The 17,429-nt window shown below is 43.3% G+C and overlaps 1 protein-coding gene across 6 annotated transcripts in view; it reads left to right on the top strand.

Annotated features, from left to right (window-relative positions):
• Window positions 1–17,429, top strand: part of APOO (apolipoprotein O) — a 76,011-nt gene that overhangs the window by 18,099 nt on the left and 40,483 nt on the right. For 5 of the 6 annotated variants that reach the window (XM_015127089.3, NM_001257632.1, XM_077987576.1 and 2 more), the window contains exons 2-4: window positions 9,587–9,694; window positions 11,482–11,601; window positions 16,153–16,207. In XM_015127089.3, the coding sequence (XP_014982575.1) occupies window positions 9,587–9,694; window positions 11,482–11,601; window positions 16,153–16,207 (283 nt within the window). The remainder of the gene's footprint in view (window positions 1–9,586; window positions 9,695–11,481; window positions 11,602–16,152; window positions 16,208–17,429) is intronic. The other variant, XM_077987574.1, reaches the window with a different exon arrangement.

Raw genomic sequence — 17,429 nt, 5'->3', positions numbered from 1 at the left:
GTACTTGCACAAACTTAAGTTGAATAACTGTTCTTTAAGCATATGTTTGTGGAATAGTGGTTTTCAAAACTTTGCTTATCTTGGGAATAGATTCTTGGGCTCCTCTTAGATTCGCTGAGTCAGACACTCTGGGGGAAGGTGTTAGAGTCTATGCTTTTAAAAAACTCCCCAGGTGGGCCGGGCGCGGTGGCTCACGCCTATAATCCCAGCACTTTGGGAGGCCGAGGTGGGTGGATCACGAGGTCAGGAGATCAAAACCATCCTGGCTAACACGGTGAAAACCGGTCTCTACTAAAAATAGAAAACATTAGCCGGGCGTGGTGACGGGCGCCTGTAGTCCCAGCTACTGGGGAGGCTGAGGCAGGAGAATGGCAGGAACCCAAGAGGTGGAGCTTGCAGTGAGCCGAGATCGTGCCACTGCACTCCAGCCTGGGCGAGAGAGTGAGACTCTGTCTCAAAGAAAAAAAAAATCCCCAGGTAATTCTGAAACCTCTTGTGTACACAGGCCTGCAAAGGCCTTCTATCATGAAGCTGGCATATATTATAAATGGAAGTTTAATAAGATAATAGTTCTGTAATTGTGGGAGAAAAGAGTCACCCTTTTTTTAAATGGGAGAGACTATACACTAGATTCTCTATAGACTTGAAAAAGAAAACTAGTTGTTAGGGATTTGAGCCCCACCATTCATGAGAGTCTGAATAATTCTGAGGATGTCTTATTTAGCTTAAGGTTTTTATTTGTCTTTAAGGCAGTTTTACTGGAAAAATACAGGCCACCACACCCAGCCTATATATTTTTTTTTTTACAGATCACAATGTGATCCCAGAGCTATGGAATCCTGGGCAGTGTACTTTTATTTGCAAAGCAAGAAACAGTTTAGCCTTCTAGGTACCCATTATGATTTGTTTGTTAACAACCTCACCAGATTCATGTCTTGGTAATCTGTGTCTAAGAATCTACCTTTAAAGCTGAGGGAGCTGACTGATAAACTCAATCTTTTTCTTTCTTTTTTTTTTTTTTTGAGGCAGAGTCTTGCTCTGTCACTCAGGCTGGAATGCAGTGATGCGATTATAGCTCACTGCATCCTTGACCTCCTCCTGGGCTCAAGTAATGCTCCCACCTCAGCCTCCCAAGTAGCTGAGACCATATGCATGCCCCACCACACCCAGCTAATTTTTTTTTTTGTTTTTTTTTGTAGAGATGGAGTCTTGTTATGTTGCCCAGGCTGGTCTCAAACTCCTGGCCTCAAGTGATCCTCCCACCTCAGCCTCCTAATAAAGTCAATCTTAAGCCTGAATCTTTTTTTTTTTTTTCTTTCCTGAGATGAAGTCTCACTCTGTTGCCCAAGCTGGAGTGCAGTAGTGTGATTTTGGCTCACTGCAACCTACACCTCCTGGGTTCAAGTGATTCTCTTGCCTCAGCCTCCCGAATAGCTAGGACTACAGGCACATGCCACCATGCCCAGCTAATTTTTGTATTTTTAGTAGAGATGGGGTTTCACTATGTTGGCCAGGCTGGTCTTGAACTCCTGACCTTGTGAACCACCCGCCTCAGCCTCCCAAAGTGCTGGGATTACAGGTGTGAGCCACCGTGCTAGGCCCTGAATCTTTTTTTGAATGTTAATTTATTTTTTAAATTGTGGCCTGACTCTCTGTTTACATTCGTAAGCTTCCTGGAAGCTCTGTAAGAGCAGGGACCATGTCTGCTTATATGTTGTATCTGTTTAGCACCATGCCTGACATGTTGTGGGTGTGCAGTAAATATTTGTTTTAGAAATAAAACCCTGGTTGACCTCTTCTAATTGTTACATATGACCTCGCTTGCCTGACCAGATTTGTTTTGCCGACATCAGTCCTTGGCAAGCTTCAGTGGAGAGAGAGTAAGAACCAAATAAATGTCTTTAAGATAATGACAGCCTACCCCTTTACATTTCTTGTTAGCGCCTCATCTAACCCAGCACCAATCCTGGTAGCTCTGTTTCCATTGACAAGCACCTTGCGGTCTGTGTGAAACAAAAGTTTTGAGACGCAGAGAGTCCAAGGTCCAAGATAGAGTGTACCGTGATACTTTGCTGGGGAGTAGGATCAGACCAGAAAGAAAGGAGAGTTAGCCACAAGACTGAGAAAACTCAATGACACTCCCTCTGAGGTTTGCAGAGCTAAAGGCCACCAGTTTACCTTTAAGCCAAATTTTCATTTTCTCTGTAACTATGGGTCTTACAGCTTCAAAACCTCAGAGAAGCCAACACGTTAGAGCCCTTACTTTGAGACTCCCAACTAGCTGAATTCCAAGAAAGGCATTTAGTAACTGAAGGGTACACTCCTGAGGGGCTGGATCTAAAGAAATGCCACCTTTGATCTAGCCTATAACTTAGCACTAATTGGAGATTCAGCTCTTAACAGAGCTTGCTTGACTTTGAGCAAGCCTAACTCATATAATGCAAAGTAGACCATATCTAATCAGTTCTTGGCAGGTGCATATGTACTCATTTTCTGAGCCAAGTCTTCTGCCCTGACCGGGGAGTGTACCTGGCAACAGGCTTCTCAAGGACTGTCACTTGGGACAGGGAGTGCTCAGGGCATGGGTACTTGCAGTTTAGAGATTCCAGCCCTGCATCAGAAAAAGTCTGGGGGAGGCCGGGCACGGTGGCTCACGCCTGTAATCCCAGCACTTTGGGAGGCCGAGGCAGACGGATCACGAGGTCAAGAGATTGAGACCATCCTGGCCAACATGGTGAAACCCCGTCTCTGCTAAAAATACAAAGATTAGCCGTGTGTGGTGGTGCACGCCTGTGGTCCCAGCTACTTGGGAGGCTGAGGCAGGAGAATGGCTTGAACCCGGGAGGCGGAGGTTGCAGTGAGCCAAGATCATGCCACTGCACTCCAGCCTGGCAACAGAGGGAGACTCCGCCTCAAAAAAAAAAAAAAAAAAATGGGAAAAAGAAAAAGTCTGGGGGAGATTTCACTTCTTGGGAGGTATATTCAGTCCCATCATACCATAATGGGTCAGGACTCCTCATGGAGAGAAGAATACCTTTGTGTTCATGTCTTAGAAAGCAACCCATCCAGAGTGTGAACAGGAGGAAAGTTGATAAAGCTAGAGATTTTTTTTATTATGTCCCAGACCCTGAAAGTTGATTATGTTTCTTCAAAGAACTGAATTGTTCTTCCTTGGGGAGACAAAATATTGAAGAAGGTTCTTCATCTCCTCTTTGTGCCCTTACACTGTCCTGGGGTGATCTCTACGCATCTTAGCTTTTCCCTTCTTAAATCCTGATTTTGAATAGGTTGGCCTGAATACTCAATATGAGCCCTAACAAATTATGATAACCACCTGGCAGGCACACAGTGTCGAAGATGGCCATTTGTGATGACATCGTCTGGCCAGCTTCCTTTTTACTGTTAGAGGGAAAGGTGGTGAGCATGCTGAGGCAGGGTGGGGTCATCTCGCACCAGGAGGAGCCCCCTTTGATGCCAGAAAGGAAGATGAATCAGCCAAGATGTTGAGTGCATCACCTTCAACCTTGTCCGCCTGGGGACCTTTTACCAAGGCTCCTCCCATGGGTTTCCATCACACAGATCTATACCAGTTCCTTACCATGGTCAGGTGTGTGGCTGGCTCCTTCTTAGGAATGAGCTTGGCATGGATTAGGTATGCTAGAGCTGATGGATTTTTTTAAAAGTCTGATTTACATAGAGTGAAATACATAGATTTTTAAGTTGTACAATCTTAGTTGTACAATTTGAGCTTTGACAAATGTATACACCTTGAATAACCCACACCCCAATCAAGATACAGATTATTTCACCCCAGAAAGTTCACTTGTGCCCCTTCTCAGTAAGTCCACTTCCAACTCCCACCTCCCCTGCCTAGTAGTGATTGTTCTGGTTTCTTTCACTATGTTTGAAGCCATGGGTTTTTTTTTTTTTTTTTTTTTTGAGACGGAGTCTTGCTCTGTCGCCCAGGCTGGAGTGCAGTGGCGCGATCTCGGCTCACTGCAAGCTCCGCCTCCCGGGTTCACGCCATTCTCCTGCCTCAGCCTCCCGAGTAGCTGGGACTACAGGCGCCCACAACCGCGCCCGGCTAATTTTTTGTATTTTTAGTAGAGACGGGGTTTCACCGTGGTCTCGATCTCCTGACCTTGTGATCCGCCTGCCTCGGCCTCCCAAAGTGCTGGGATTACAGGTGTGAGCCACCGCGCCCGGCCGAAGCCATGGGTTTTAAAACATACAGATTTTCTTCAAGTCTGGATGGTGAGAGATGTCAGAAAGTAATACTTACTCAAGTAAATCAGAGGTTCTCAGTGGGAGAGTTGCTCCCCAGGAGACATTTGGCAGTGTCTGGAGATGTTTTTGACTCTTGTGACTGGGAGGAGGTGCTACTGGCATCTAGTGGGTAGAGACTAGGGATGCTGCCAAACTTCCTGCAGTGCACAGGACAGCCCCACAACGAAGAAGGACCCAGCCCAAATGTCAGTAGTGCTGAGTTTGAGAAATCCTCGAGTAAATCATGTGTTCTCTGCAACCTAGGAATTATGGCCCTGGGGAGTGTTCATTTGTAGGTCTCCCAGGTCTCCTGGGGTGAGGTTTGCTTTTTCTTTGTTTTGTTTGCTTGTCTGTTGAGAGCCTGCTGGAAGCTGAGAAGGCCACTGCAGGAGCCAGCTTTCTTTGGTGCTACCATCCTTGTGGCCACAATTCTTGCTGCGGGATGGGTATCAGGGTGGGCTTAGGGAGGAAAACTAATAGGAGAAGAGGAAGAAGAAAACAGTTTAGGCAGTAAAGGGAGGCAGGCCTAGAATAATATTAAAACTAGAAAAACAAGTAAGATAAGAGGGAAAGGTAAAGTAGAAATTAATAATTAAGAATCCAATAAAATGTTAAAGTAAATGAGCTGAGATTTAAAAATCAAAGATAGGCTGAGCATGTTGGCTCACACCTGTAATCCCAGCACTTTGGGAGGCCAAGGCGGGAGGATTGCTTGAGCTCAGGAGTTCGAGACCAGCTTGAGTAACATGATGAGACCCTGTCTGTACTATATATATAGTAATATATAGAGAGAGTGTAATATATATATAGTTACATGTATAGTTATATACATATATATATAGAGAGAGAAATATATATAATATATATGTGTATATTTGCCCATGCTGGAGTGCAGTGGCGCAATCTCAGCTCACTGCAACCCCCGCCTCCCAGTTTCAAGCAATTCTCCTGCCTCAGCCTCCCGAGTAGCTGGGATTATAGGCGTCTGCCACCATGCCTGGCTAATTTTTGTATTTTTAGTAGAGACTGGGTTTCATCATGTTGGCCAGGCTGGTCTCGAACTCCGACCTCAGGTAATCCGCGCACCTTGGCCTCCTAAAGTGCTGGGATGACAGGCGTGAGCCACCGCATCCAGCCTTACTGTGCTTTGTGAGAAATAAATGCACCCCTGAAGTGCTGAGGAAGTCCAGACCCAAAAAACATGTTCTCATGGACTTAAAATTTCAGGTCAACTTTTTCTTAATTTCCAAAATACAACAGTTTCTAAGTTTGTCTACTTTAGCTTTACAAGTAAAATAAAAGATACATAGATAGATGACTAGACTCTAGCTGTCTCTCTGTCTCTGGAACATGTCCAAAACCAACTCATCATTTTTCCCTCAGACTTGCCCCTCTTTTTCTACTTCCTCTCTCAGGAATGCTGTGTCACCACCCAACTAGAAAAACTCATCAGAAACTCCAAGGTCACTTAAAATCTACTCTTTTCCTGATTTTCAAGAATACAATACGTTGTTATTAACTGTAGTCACCACGTTGTACAACAGATCTCTTGAACTACTCGTCCTGTCTAACTGAAACTTTGTACTTTTGACCCGTATCTCCCCAACTCCCCCCAGCCCCTGCCCCTGGTAGCTACCACTGTGCTGTCTACTTCCATTAGTTCAACATTTTTAGATTCCACAAAAATTGTGAGGTAATGCATATGTTAATTAGCTCATTTTAGCCATTCCACAATGTATACATATTTCAAAACAGCATGTTGTACACAATAAATATATACAATTCTTGTCAGTTTAAAAATTAATTTAAAAATAAATGAAAAATGAAAAAGAAACCAAGGTCATTGTCACTCCTCCTTTCCCCTTGGTCACTAAGTCCTGCTAATTCTGCCTATTAAACTATCTCAATTCTACTTTCCCCTCTTTCTCATCTCCTGTGCAGTCTTTCCTTGGGCCCTCATTTCTTTCCTGCATTGTTTTAGCAGCACCATAACTGGTCATCTGGCCCTTTAATGACTTAAACCACCACACTGAGAAATGTGTCTTTCTAAACGGCAAACTCGATTCTATATTGTATCCTTATTTGAGATCTTTTGGTATTTATTACCGAGGACTTTCATGTGAGCCACACGAGTCGCATTGTGATCTGGCTACAACCAGCTTCTCTGAGTCTCTGTCACTCTGTCCCCTCCCACAAAACTCCAACTCCCTATGTTTCTCCCATGCTGTTTCCTAGCTTCATGGCTTCACACATGCTGATTCCTCTGTCTGTAATGTCCTATGCTTGTTTTGTCTTTCTGTAGAACTGCCTAAGAGCAGGGAGAATTCATGCTTTTGAAACGAGGAAATTTCCCTTGTCCCTCTTACAGGGTATGTGATGGGGGTGTGGCTCACTTCTTAGGTGCCCCACTGCCGAAAACCCCTAGAGGAAGCAGGCAGACAGGCAGGTTCTGGGGAGTGTGCGCTCCAACCCCATGGTAGCATCTAGGGGTGGATGTTTACAGCTTCTGAAGCCCCAGTGGGCATGTGTTACCATGTGCTCTTTTAGTTTTGCTGTCAGTAGGCAGCTTGTGTTCATCAGCTCAATTAGACCCTCTGCCTTATCGCAAGAACAGAGGGCTTTCTGTATCCTGGGGTTCTTGCCTGAGTATACCAGAAAAATAGGATCACACGTGGGCTTGGAGAATGAGTGCAAGGTTTTATTGAATGGTGGGAGTAGCTCTCAGCAGATGGAAACAGAGCCAGAAGGGATATGGAGTGGGAAGGTGGTTTTCCCCTGGAGTCAGACCGCTTAGCAGCCGGGCTCTCCTCCGACCGCCCTCAGCCAAACTCTGCGTTGTCCTGCCATTCTGCTGTTGGTGGCCTGCCGGCGTCTGTCAGTGTGTTCTTCTGCTGGTGTGTTCTTCCTCGCCTCTGCTTCTCTTGACGTCCAGCTGCTTGTGTGCTCTTCTGCCGGTGTGTTCCTCTCGACGTCCAGCCACTTGTGTGCCTGCGCGCTAGGGTCTCGGGGTTTTTATAGGCACAAGATTGGGGGTGTGGTGGGCCAGGGTAGTCTTGGGAAATGCAGCATTTGGGCACAAAAACAGAAATGCCTGTCCTCACCTAGGTCTGTGGGCACAGGCCCGGGGTGGAGCCCTAGCCAGGGACCATGCCTTTCTCTACCCAGCATTTCCCTGCCTGCCCCTCCCCTATCACTTTTATTTTATTTATTTATTTTTTTGAGACAGAGTCTCGCTCTGTCGCCCAGGCTGGAGTGCAGTGGCAGTATCTTGGCTCACTGCAATCCCCACCTCCCGGGTTCAAGCGATTCTTGTGCCTCAGCCTCCCTTATTTTATTTTTTAATTCGTCCCAGGCCAAGTGCAGTGGCTCATGCCTATAATCTCAGCACTTTGGGAGGCCAAGGTGGGTGGATCGTTTGAATCCAGAAATTTGAGACCAGCCTGGGCAACATGGCAAAACCCTGTCTCTACAAAAAAATACAAACATTAGCTGGGCATGGTGGTGCACTCCTGTAGTCTCAGCTACTTGGGAGACTGAGATAGGAAGAGTGCTTGAACCTGGGATGGGGAGGTTGCAGTGAGCAGGCATCCTGCCGCTGCACTCTAGCCTAGGCGACAGTGTAAGACCCTGTGTAAAAAAAAAAAAAAAAAAAAAAGTTTGTCCATTTTTTTACATCTATCGAGTTCTTCCTACCAGAATGGAAGCCCTTTCAGGGTGAGGATATGTCTTACTCCATATTCCTATTTCTGTGGCTGTACCTAACACACAAGGCATGCTCAATAATTGTTTATTTCCTGCTCAAATGAGACAAAGGAAATGGATGGAGGAGAGGTGAAAAATAAATGAGTGATTGATTTCTGTCTAACTATTTGGGCATGATTTAGTATCTTGGAAATCATATTACTGAGATTTGCAGTGCCTATAATGTGAAAGACGAGGCTGTTCTGTAATGCAAAGCGTAATACCAGCTAAAATATAACAAAGATGTCTGTTGAAATGTATGCCTGCAAATTCCCATATTTCAGAAGCAAATAAAGAGCTGAAAGCCATTAAGAAAAAAAAGAGTGGTTATTACTTTAACTGGTTTAAAAATAATTGATACATCTTGAAGTATTAAGTATGCAGCTTGAGGTCTTAATTTCAAGGCAGTTTTGCTATAGATTTCTTTTGCTTCTGCAATACGTGTTAGCCAGCTACATTTGTTCGTGTGGTTTGTGCCCATCACAGTTATTAGGCAGAACCAGCAGCACCAGGATACAACCTAAGGAGAGCAATATCCCTCCTAGAAAACTGCCACGACCTTCACAGGAGGGGTCCGAATTTTTTTTTTTTTTTTTTTTTTGAGATGGAGTCTGGCACTGTCACCCAGGCTGGAGTGCAGTGGCACAATCTCGGTTCACTGCAACCTCCATCTCCCAGGTTCAAGTGATTCTCCTGCCTCAGCCTTCTGAGTAGCTGGGATTATGGGCACCTGCCACCATGCCCCGCTAAATTTTTTTTCTTTTTTTTTTTTTTTTGTATTTTTAGTAGAGACGGGATTTCACTATGTTGGTCAGGCTGGTCTCGAACGCTTGACCTGGTGATCCACCTGCCTCTGCCTTCCAAAGTGCTGGGATTACAGGCGTGAGCAGATTTTTTATATTTACAGTTTAAATTAATAAACCCAAAGCTCTCCCCTCCTCTCAGCCCATCATTTTTTTTTTTTTTTTTTTTTTTTTTTGGAGCAGTTATTTTGTGTGTGTGAAACAGAGTCTCACTCTGTTGCCCAGGCTGTAGTGTAGTGGCATAATCATGGCTTACTGCAGCCTCAAACTCAAGAGTTCTCCCACCTCAGTCTCCTGAGTAGCTGGGACTACAGGCACATACCACCATGACTGGCTGATTTTTAAAAAGTATATTTTGTAGGCCAGATGCAGTGGCTTACGCCTATAATCCCAGCACTTTGGGAGGCCGAGGCGGGCGGATTACCCGAGGTCGGGAGTTTAAGACCAGCCTGGCCAACATGGCGAAACCCCATCTCTACTAAAAATACAAAAATTAGCCGGGTGTGGTGGCAGACGCCTGTAATCCCAGCTACTTGGGAGGCTAAGGTAGGAGAATCGCTTGAACCTGGGAGGTGGAGGTTGCAGTGAGCTGAGATCATGCCACTACAGCCCAGCCTGGGCAACAGAGCAAGACTCCATCTCGAAAACATAAAAATAAATTAAAATAAAGCACAGTAAGCTTTTCAGGGTGTGGAGTGGCTGAGGTTATAAATATGCTCACGTTCTTCACCTTCGGTTTGTAAGATAGAAGGTTTAAGATTGCTTCTGCATTTCAGGTAATTCAGAGGTCCGTGGGGCCAGCCAGCCTGAGCTTGCTCACCTTCAAAGTCTATGCAGCACCAAAAAAGGACTCACCTCCCAAAAATTCCGTGAAGGTTGATGAGGTAACATGTTGTTCATGTTGTGATATATTTTGAGTGTCTGATTTAGTTACTGTAGGATAATTTTTTTCAAATTGTATATCAGGAAGATGTGACTGTTTAAAAGACATTAATTAATTTATTTATTTAGAGACAGAGTTTCGCTCTTGTTGCCCAGGCTGGAGTGTAATGGTGCGATCTCAGCTCACTGCAACCTCCTTCTCCTGGGTTCAAGCCATTTTCCTGCCTCAGCCTCCCAAGTAGCTGGGATTACAGGCATGTGCCACCACGCCTGGCTAATTTTGTATTTTTAGTAGAGACGAGGTTTCACCATGTTGGCCAGGCTAGTCTCAAACTTCCGACCTCAGGTGATCCACCCGCCTCAGCCTCCCAAAGTTCTGGGATTACAAGCATGAGCCACCGTGCCCAGCCGGAAGACATTTAAACGGAGAAAATATATTTCCTTATAGTTTGTTTAATTTGTGGGAAATTATTAAACTATGGCTTTTTCAACAGGTAAACTTTAATGATACTTAGCTAAGGGCACAATTAAGGAATACTTTATAAATGTTTACTGGGGAATCCACTGTGTCCAGATAGGTTATAAGCACAACTCACTTTTCTAAGTGGTCTCTCTGATTCTTGGCTTATCTTGATTCTTATCAAGCCAAGAAGATACTCACATTTTTTCTTCTCTAAGAAATTAGAGATCTGGATCCTTTCTGTTTCTTGGCTAGAGGAGACGCTCATAAGTATATACTTAATAAATACTAAATTTAAAAAAACAAGAAATCTTCTCTCTACTGTTTACATTCCTTTTTGGTCTGTACTTCCCACTAACTATTTTGGATATTCAGTTTCTGTTGCCTTTGAATAAAGTGAGGTAAGGATCTACCTTCAGTCCTGGGTAGGGTTACTTGATTGGTGTTTACATAAAGCTAATTAGCTTATCTTTTGCCCTTTACTCTCTTCTCAGGCCTTGGCACAGTGGCATTTTTTGAGGGTGAAGAAGGCAGCCAGCCGTGGCTGTGAGAAGTTCTCTGGGTGGGGAACAAACCTGCTCTCCTGCTTTGATTAACATCAGACCAATCATTTGAACTGAATGACATGCCCTTTGGTTACTCTCAAGCTTTTTTAACCCCTTTACCCACCCTTTAGAGTAATAAAATCCTTTTTCCAAACTCAATCTAAGGTGGAATACCAAATACCAGTATATAAAATGGATAAAGAGGAGCTGCTTTGTTTGCAGTCAGTGGGTGGGGAGAAGGTAGGACACCTCATAGCCCTGCCCTTTTGGCCTTGGCCTTGTTGATTAAGGAAATAAGGTGCAGAGATGGTTCGAGGTAAAGTTCAGGTTGCTCGTAACCCTTAAGAGTCACTGGAATTCATGAAGTGTTATTATTACTATTTTTGAGATGGAGTCTCACTCTCGCCCAGGCTGGAGTGTAGTGGCAAGATCTTGGCTTACCGCTCCCTCCACTTCCCAGGTTCAAGCGATTATCCTGCCTCAGCCTCTCGAGTAGCTGGGTTTACAGGCGCCTACCGCAACACCTGGCTAAGTTTTGTATTTTTAGTAGAGATGGGGTTTCGGCATGTTGGCCAGGCTGGTCTCGAACTCCTGACCTTAAGTGATCCGCCTGCCTTGGCTTCTCAAAGTGCTGGGATTACAAGCGTGAACCACCACACCCGACCACAGAGTCACTGTAATTCATGAATTATTAGAAATATTATATTAAATACTTACAAATTTGGTAAATTTATCCTGTAGAAAATACGTCTTTTAAATATTTGTTTTGTTTTAATGTGTGCAGCTTTCACTCTATTCAGTTCCCGAGGGTCAATCGAAGTATGTGGAGGAGGCAAGGAGCCAGCTTGAAGAAAGCATCTCACAGCTCCGACACTATTGCGAGCCATACACAACCTGGTGTCAGGTACAACTGTTCTGAAAATGGAGTGAACGCATTTCTGTTTAGAGTCAATAGAGAAAAGTCTGTATTGGCTGCATGTTTTTGGAAAAAGGCATGATAAAGGGCCCTGAGATGGCTGACAGAGGCTGGGAAGGGTAGTGGGTGGGGGTCTGGGGGAAAGGTGGGGATGGCTACTGGGTGCAAAAAAAAAATAGCAAGAATGAATAAAATCTACTATTTGATAGCACAACAGGGTGACTACAGTCAATAATTTAATTGTACATTTTAAAATAACTTAAAGAGTGTAATTGGATTGTTTGTAACACTAAGGATAAATGCTTGAGGGGATGAATTCCCCATTCTCCATATTGTGCTTATTTCACATTGCATGCCTGTGTCAACACATCTCATGTACCCCATAAATGTGTGTACCTACTGCATACCCACAAAAAAATTTTAAATAACAGGCTCCAAGTTAAAAGTGCCTGACTTACAGATGTTCTTCAGTGCCATCTGAGGAGGGGGTGTAGAGATGCTCTAGCTTCCTGGTGACAGCTGTTGCCACAGCTGCAGAGAGAATTTCCCTCTCCCTGGGCAGTGCGTAACACCTTGACTAGAGAGCAGAGGGGCTAGGAACTACCTTGTTGCTTGCAGTTATGAAAACATTGTTGTCTACCAGGGGAGGCTTGTGGCCTGGAACTCTAAACAAAGGAAAAAGATGCAGTGTAAACACTTACATAAAAATTGCGAAGTTTTTCTCCCCCAGTATACAAATCAGTGCCACTTAAACCAGGAGTGGATATGGCATTTTGAATGCCATAATAGGAGGGTAGATACTAAAATAGGGTAGAATTCCATACTAGATTACTGAATTGTTTGTCCTAGTGACCAAAGAACTACATATACAGATGGGTGTCTGTCCCTGCCTGGGTTTTAGGTCAGGCATTTGTCATTACGTAAATGAAAAGTATTTATGTGATTTTTAACATAAGTAACCAACGTTTACAATCTATAGAATGCTTTTGTAGGCTTTGATACATATATTTGCTATACTTGATCCTGATTTTGAAAATTGAGGACAAATTTAATAAAAATTAATAGATGTAGATGTGTGGGAAATTGTCTAGATTTACCTTGCTTGAGATTTATAAATTTAGTCTTTTTGGTTTTTAGGTTTTTTTTTTTTTTTTTTTTTTTTTGAGACGGAGTCTCGCTCTGTCACCCGAGCTGGAGTGCAGTGGCCGGATCTCAGCTCACTGCAAGCTCCGCCTCCCGGGTTTACGCCATTCTCCTGCCTCAGCCTCCAGAGTAGCTGGGACTACAGGCGCCCGCCACCTCGCCCGGCTAGTTTTTTGTATTTTTTAGTAGAGACGGGGTTTCACCGTGTTAGCCAGGATGGTCTCGATCTCCTGACCTCGTGATCCGCCCGTCTCGGCCTCCCAAAGTGCTGGGATTACAGGCTTGAGCCACCGCGCCCGGCCTGGTTTTTGTTTTTTTATTTTGTTTGTTTTTTGAGACGGATTCTCGCTCTGTTGCCCAGGCTGGAGTGCAGTAGTGTGCTCTCGGCTCACTGCAACCTCCACCTCCCGGGTTCAAGCAATTCTCCCACCTCAGCCTCCCGAGTAGCTGGGATTATAGGCACGAGCCACCATGCCTGGCTAATTTTTGTATTTTTAGTAGAGATGGGGTTTCGCCATGTTGGCCAGGCTGATCTTGAACTCCTGACCTCAAGTGATCTGCCCACCTTGGCCTCCTCAAGTGCTGGGATTACAGGTGTGAGCCACCATGCCTGGCCTAAATTCAATTTTCATCCAGAGCTTGTTTAAAAATTTTTAATTTCCTTTGCCTATGCTGCTGTTGAACTTTTGTTCACCAATTTAGAAAGAAAATAGTAAGCATGGACTCTATCAACAATATAAATTAGGCCGTTATACTTAAGTATCATAACCATATTATTGAGTTAAGTAATACCTAAAGACTTTATACATAATGTGTTGTAAAATGACTAGATTTTATTCTCTTGTTCTAAAAGATTTTTAAACTTCTGGTAGTTAAGATATAGTCAGCAAATTTGTGTGGATATTTTTGTATCATGTAGGCATGACTACTGTTATTTGTAGTCTGTCTTTTTTTTTTTTTTTTTTTTGGCAATAAAAGTACTTTGTACCTTTTAGCCTAAGGTTGCTTTTTGTTTTTTACCTTTTCTTCCATGCGTGATACTCAGTGCAGCAAAATAGCTCTCTGGATGATAGATTAGTTATCTACATGTTTATTTCCACTACTACTAAATATAAAAACTTTCTTGTAATTATAATAGCTTTTGTAATTATAATGGTTTTATTTTCCTGGGTAGAACAAAGTCTTCGTGAATAGGAATATTTCTAATTCCTGGTTCCTTTTTCAGACCAGGAATTTCTGGCCCTTTTCTTGAAGAACCAATTTAAGTTTGTTTTTGTTTTTTGTTTTTTTTTGGGGGGACGGAGTCTCGCTCTGTCGCCAGACTGGAGTGCAGTGGCGCAGTCTCAGCTCACTGCAACCTCCACCTCCCGGGTTCAAGTGATTCTCCTGCCTCAGCCTGCCAAGTAGCTGGGACTACAGGCATGTGCCACTACACCCAGCTAATTTTTGTATTTTTAGTAGAGACGGGATTTCACCATGTTGGCCAGGATGGTCTTGATCTCTTGACCTTGTGATCCACCCACCTCGGCCTCCCAAAGTGCTGAGATTACAGGCATGACCCACTGTGCCCAGCCTTAAATTTTTTTTAATAGTAAAAATATTAAGCTATCAAAAGAAGTGGGCAATCATTCTAGATATTGATCTGAAGGTTTCGTTTCTTTTCTTTTCCTTTCCTTTCCTTTCCTTTCTTTTCTTTTCCTTTCCTTTCCTTTCTTTTCTTTTTTCTTTTTTTTTTTTTAGTAGAGACAAGGTTTCACCGTGTTGCCCAGGCTGATCTCGAACTCCTGGGCTCAAGAGATCTGCCCACCTCAGCCTCTCAAGTAGCTCGGACTACAGACACATACCACCATGCCCAGCTAATATTTTTATTTTTTTGTAGAGATGGGGTCTCTGCTGTTGCCCAGGCTGGTCTCAAATTCCTGACCTCACGAGATACTCCTGCCTTAGCCTCCCAAAGTACTGGGATTACAGGTGTGAAATAATGGATTCTAATGAAGTGATACTCAGTTCTTTAGATCTTCTGCCTAATTCGGCATTTATTGTTTCAGGTCATTTAAAAGAATGAGGATAGCTTGTCCTGACTTAAACTGAAGCACACAAAACAAATCCTTTTCCAGGCAGGGCGCAGTGGTTCACGCCTATAATCCCAGCACTTTGGGAGGCTGAGGCAGGCGGATCACCTGAGGTCAGGAGTTGGAGACCAGCCTGGCCAACATAGTGCAACTCTGTCTCTACCAAAAATACAAAAATTAGCTGGGTGTGGTGGTGGGCGCCTGTAATCGCAGCTACTCAGGAGGCTGAGGCAGGACAATCACTTGAACCCAGGAAGCGGAGGTTGCAGTGAGCAGAGATTGCGCCACTGCACTCCAGCCTGGGCGACAAGAGCGAAACTCTATCTCAAAAAAAAAAAAAATTAATAAAAATAAAAATAAAAAAATCCTTTTCCAAATGGCAACTAGTTTTGATACCTTCTGATACCCATGTATTTCTTCTTGTCTTCACTGTAGACTTCTTGAAGGTGGGTACCTTCTAGCGGTCCCCTTGTTTTCTTTAGGATCATGTGATGTTCATGTACAAAGCCTTTTTTTTTTTTTTTTTTTGGAGACAGAGTCTCGCTCTGTCACCCAGGCTGGAGTGCAGTGGCACCATCTCGGCTCACTGCAACCTCCGCTTCCTGGATTCAAGTGACTCTCCTGTTTCAGCCTCCTGAGTAGCTAGGACTAGAGGCGCGTGCCACCACACCCGGCTAATTTTTGTATTTTTAGTAGAGACAGGGTTTCACCATGTTTGTCAGGCTGGTCTCCAACTCCTGACCTCAGGTGATCTGCCCAACTTGGCTTCCCAAAGTGCTGGGATTACAGGAGGGAGCCATCATTCCTGGCCACAAAGCCTTTTTATTGTTTTTAAGAGAATGTTGACACCTCATTTGCTTTGGGCTATAGGCTTCTTTGTCTCATTAAAGCTGGTCATTCTTGCTTCAAATGGGCAGTTTCCAGATGTAGGCTCTAATTAATGGCAGATCAGGAAGTAGTTAATATGAAAGACAGATTTAATCTCATGGAGAAAAGCTTGCCAGTTAAGTATCAAGGAGATTGGTTTTTAGTCTGTTTTTTCCATTTTAATGGAAGAGTGAAACGGCTGGATTGTTGAAACCACTCTGCTTGGAATCTGCTTCCTGTGGCAGTAATAAGCCATTCTGCTGAGTTATTTGCAGTGAAGGGAAGATTATAATAGGAAAAACAAACAAAAAGACCCAGATAGACAGTGTATCCCTTTGTTCAAAAAGTGTTAATAACATGATAATTTATTCAGTAAAGACAAGTATATTTATTCTGTTAACTTTCTAATCAGCAGATCCTGTGAATAGTTTCATTCAGTTTCTTTTTACCTTTTTAGGAAACGTACTCCCAAACTAAGCCCAAGATGCAAAATTTGGTTCAATGGGGGTTAGGTAAGTTGATTTTAAATTAGGCATAATCAGCTACTTCATTAACATTGAACTCTTTAATCGGAGTTCCATGAATGAGCTCCAAGAAATCTGTGGATTCCTTAAAAGTATATGCAGAATTTCAGAGCTATGTGGATTTTTCTGGGAAGAGGAACTGTTGTTTTCATCAGATTTCAGGCAACTAGTGTCCCCAAATAGTCAGGTAAGTCTCTTCCAGATCGTTAGGATTCTTGGGCTAGCAAGTACAGATACACTGCTTAAAAAAAAAAAAAGAATCTCATTTCCAGGTGCAGTGTAATACACCATACTAATTCATCAATAGATTTTCTGAATCGGAATAGTTCATTTGCATTGCAATTACATGCTCTAGAAGTTTTGAAGCAGGAAGGAGCTGAGCTGGTACTCCTGTGAAAGGTCTTATTGCATAATTGATAGTGTTCTTACATTTTTTTTTTCATTTGGTTTTATTTTCCTTGATTGTTTTTCAGTTGTGGGCCACTTATCACATATACTCACAAACTGGATTCACAGTCCATGTTCTGACTAATGTTCATCAGAGACTGGTGAATTAGTAAAGCTGCCGATCGTATTTCATTCCCCTTATTTGGTATCTCGGAAACAAAATCTTGTTTTTACAAGGGTTTGTTTCCATGATAGAACAAAATAAACATGAATACAGTTTATTTCTTTGCTAAGATCATCATAGTGTATTGATGTCCTGATATTTCTGAGACTGTCAGATAAATTTATCATTAGAAGACAGACATAGTAATAGCTGCCTACTGGTTCTTTTTTTTTTTTGAGACAAAATCTCACTGTCACTCCGGCTAGAGTGCAGTGACACAATCTCAGCTCACTAATACCTTTGTCTCTCAGGTTCAAGCGATTCTCCCACCTCAGCTTCCCGAGTAGCTGGGATTACAAGCGTGCACCCCATGTCCAGCTAATTTTTGTATTTTTAGTAGAGACGGGGTTTCACCTTGTTAGCCGGGCTGGTCTCAAATTCCTGACCTCAAGTGATCTGCCCACCTTGGCCCAAAGTATTGGGATTATAGGTGTGAGCCACTGTACCCGGCCCCCTACTGGTTCTTTAAATTATTAAGGCATGTTAATAAGTAACATCTTAATTTTATTAATTTCATAAACACTTATTTAATACTTAAATGTCAGGTACTATTCTAAGTGCTTTAAAAATTCCAGTTTATTGGGGGAGGAGTAAGGATGG

This window comes from Macaca mulatta, chromosome X (genome assembly GCF_049350105.2).
Source record: "Macaca mulatta isolate MMU2019108-1 chromosome X, T2T-MMU8v2.0, whole genome shotgun sequence".
Classification (NCBI taxonomy): Eukaryota; Metazoa; Chordata; class Mammalia; order Primates; family Cercopithecidae; genus Macaca; species Macaca mulatta.
The sequence above is the reverse complement of the archived record's forward strand: the minus strand, read 5'-3'. Positions and strand labels throughout refer to the sequence as shown.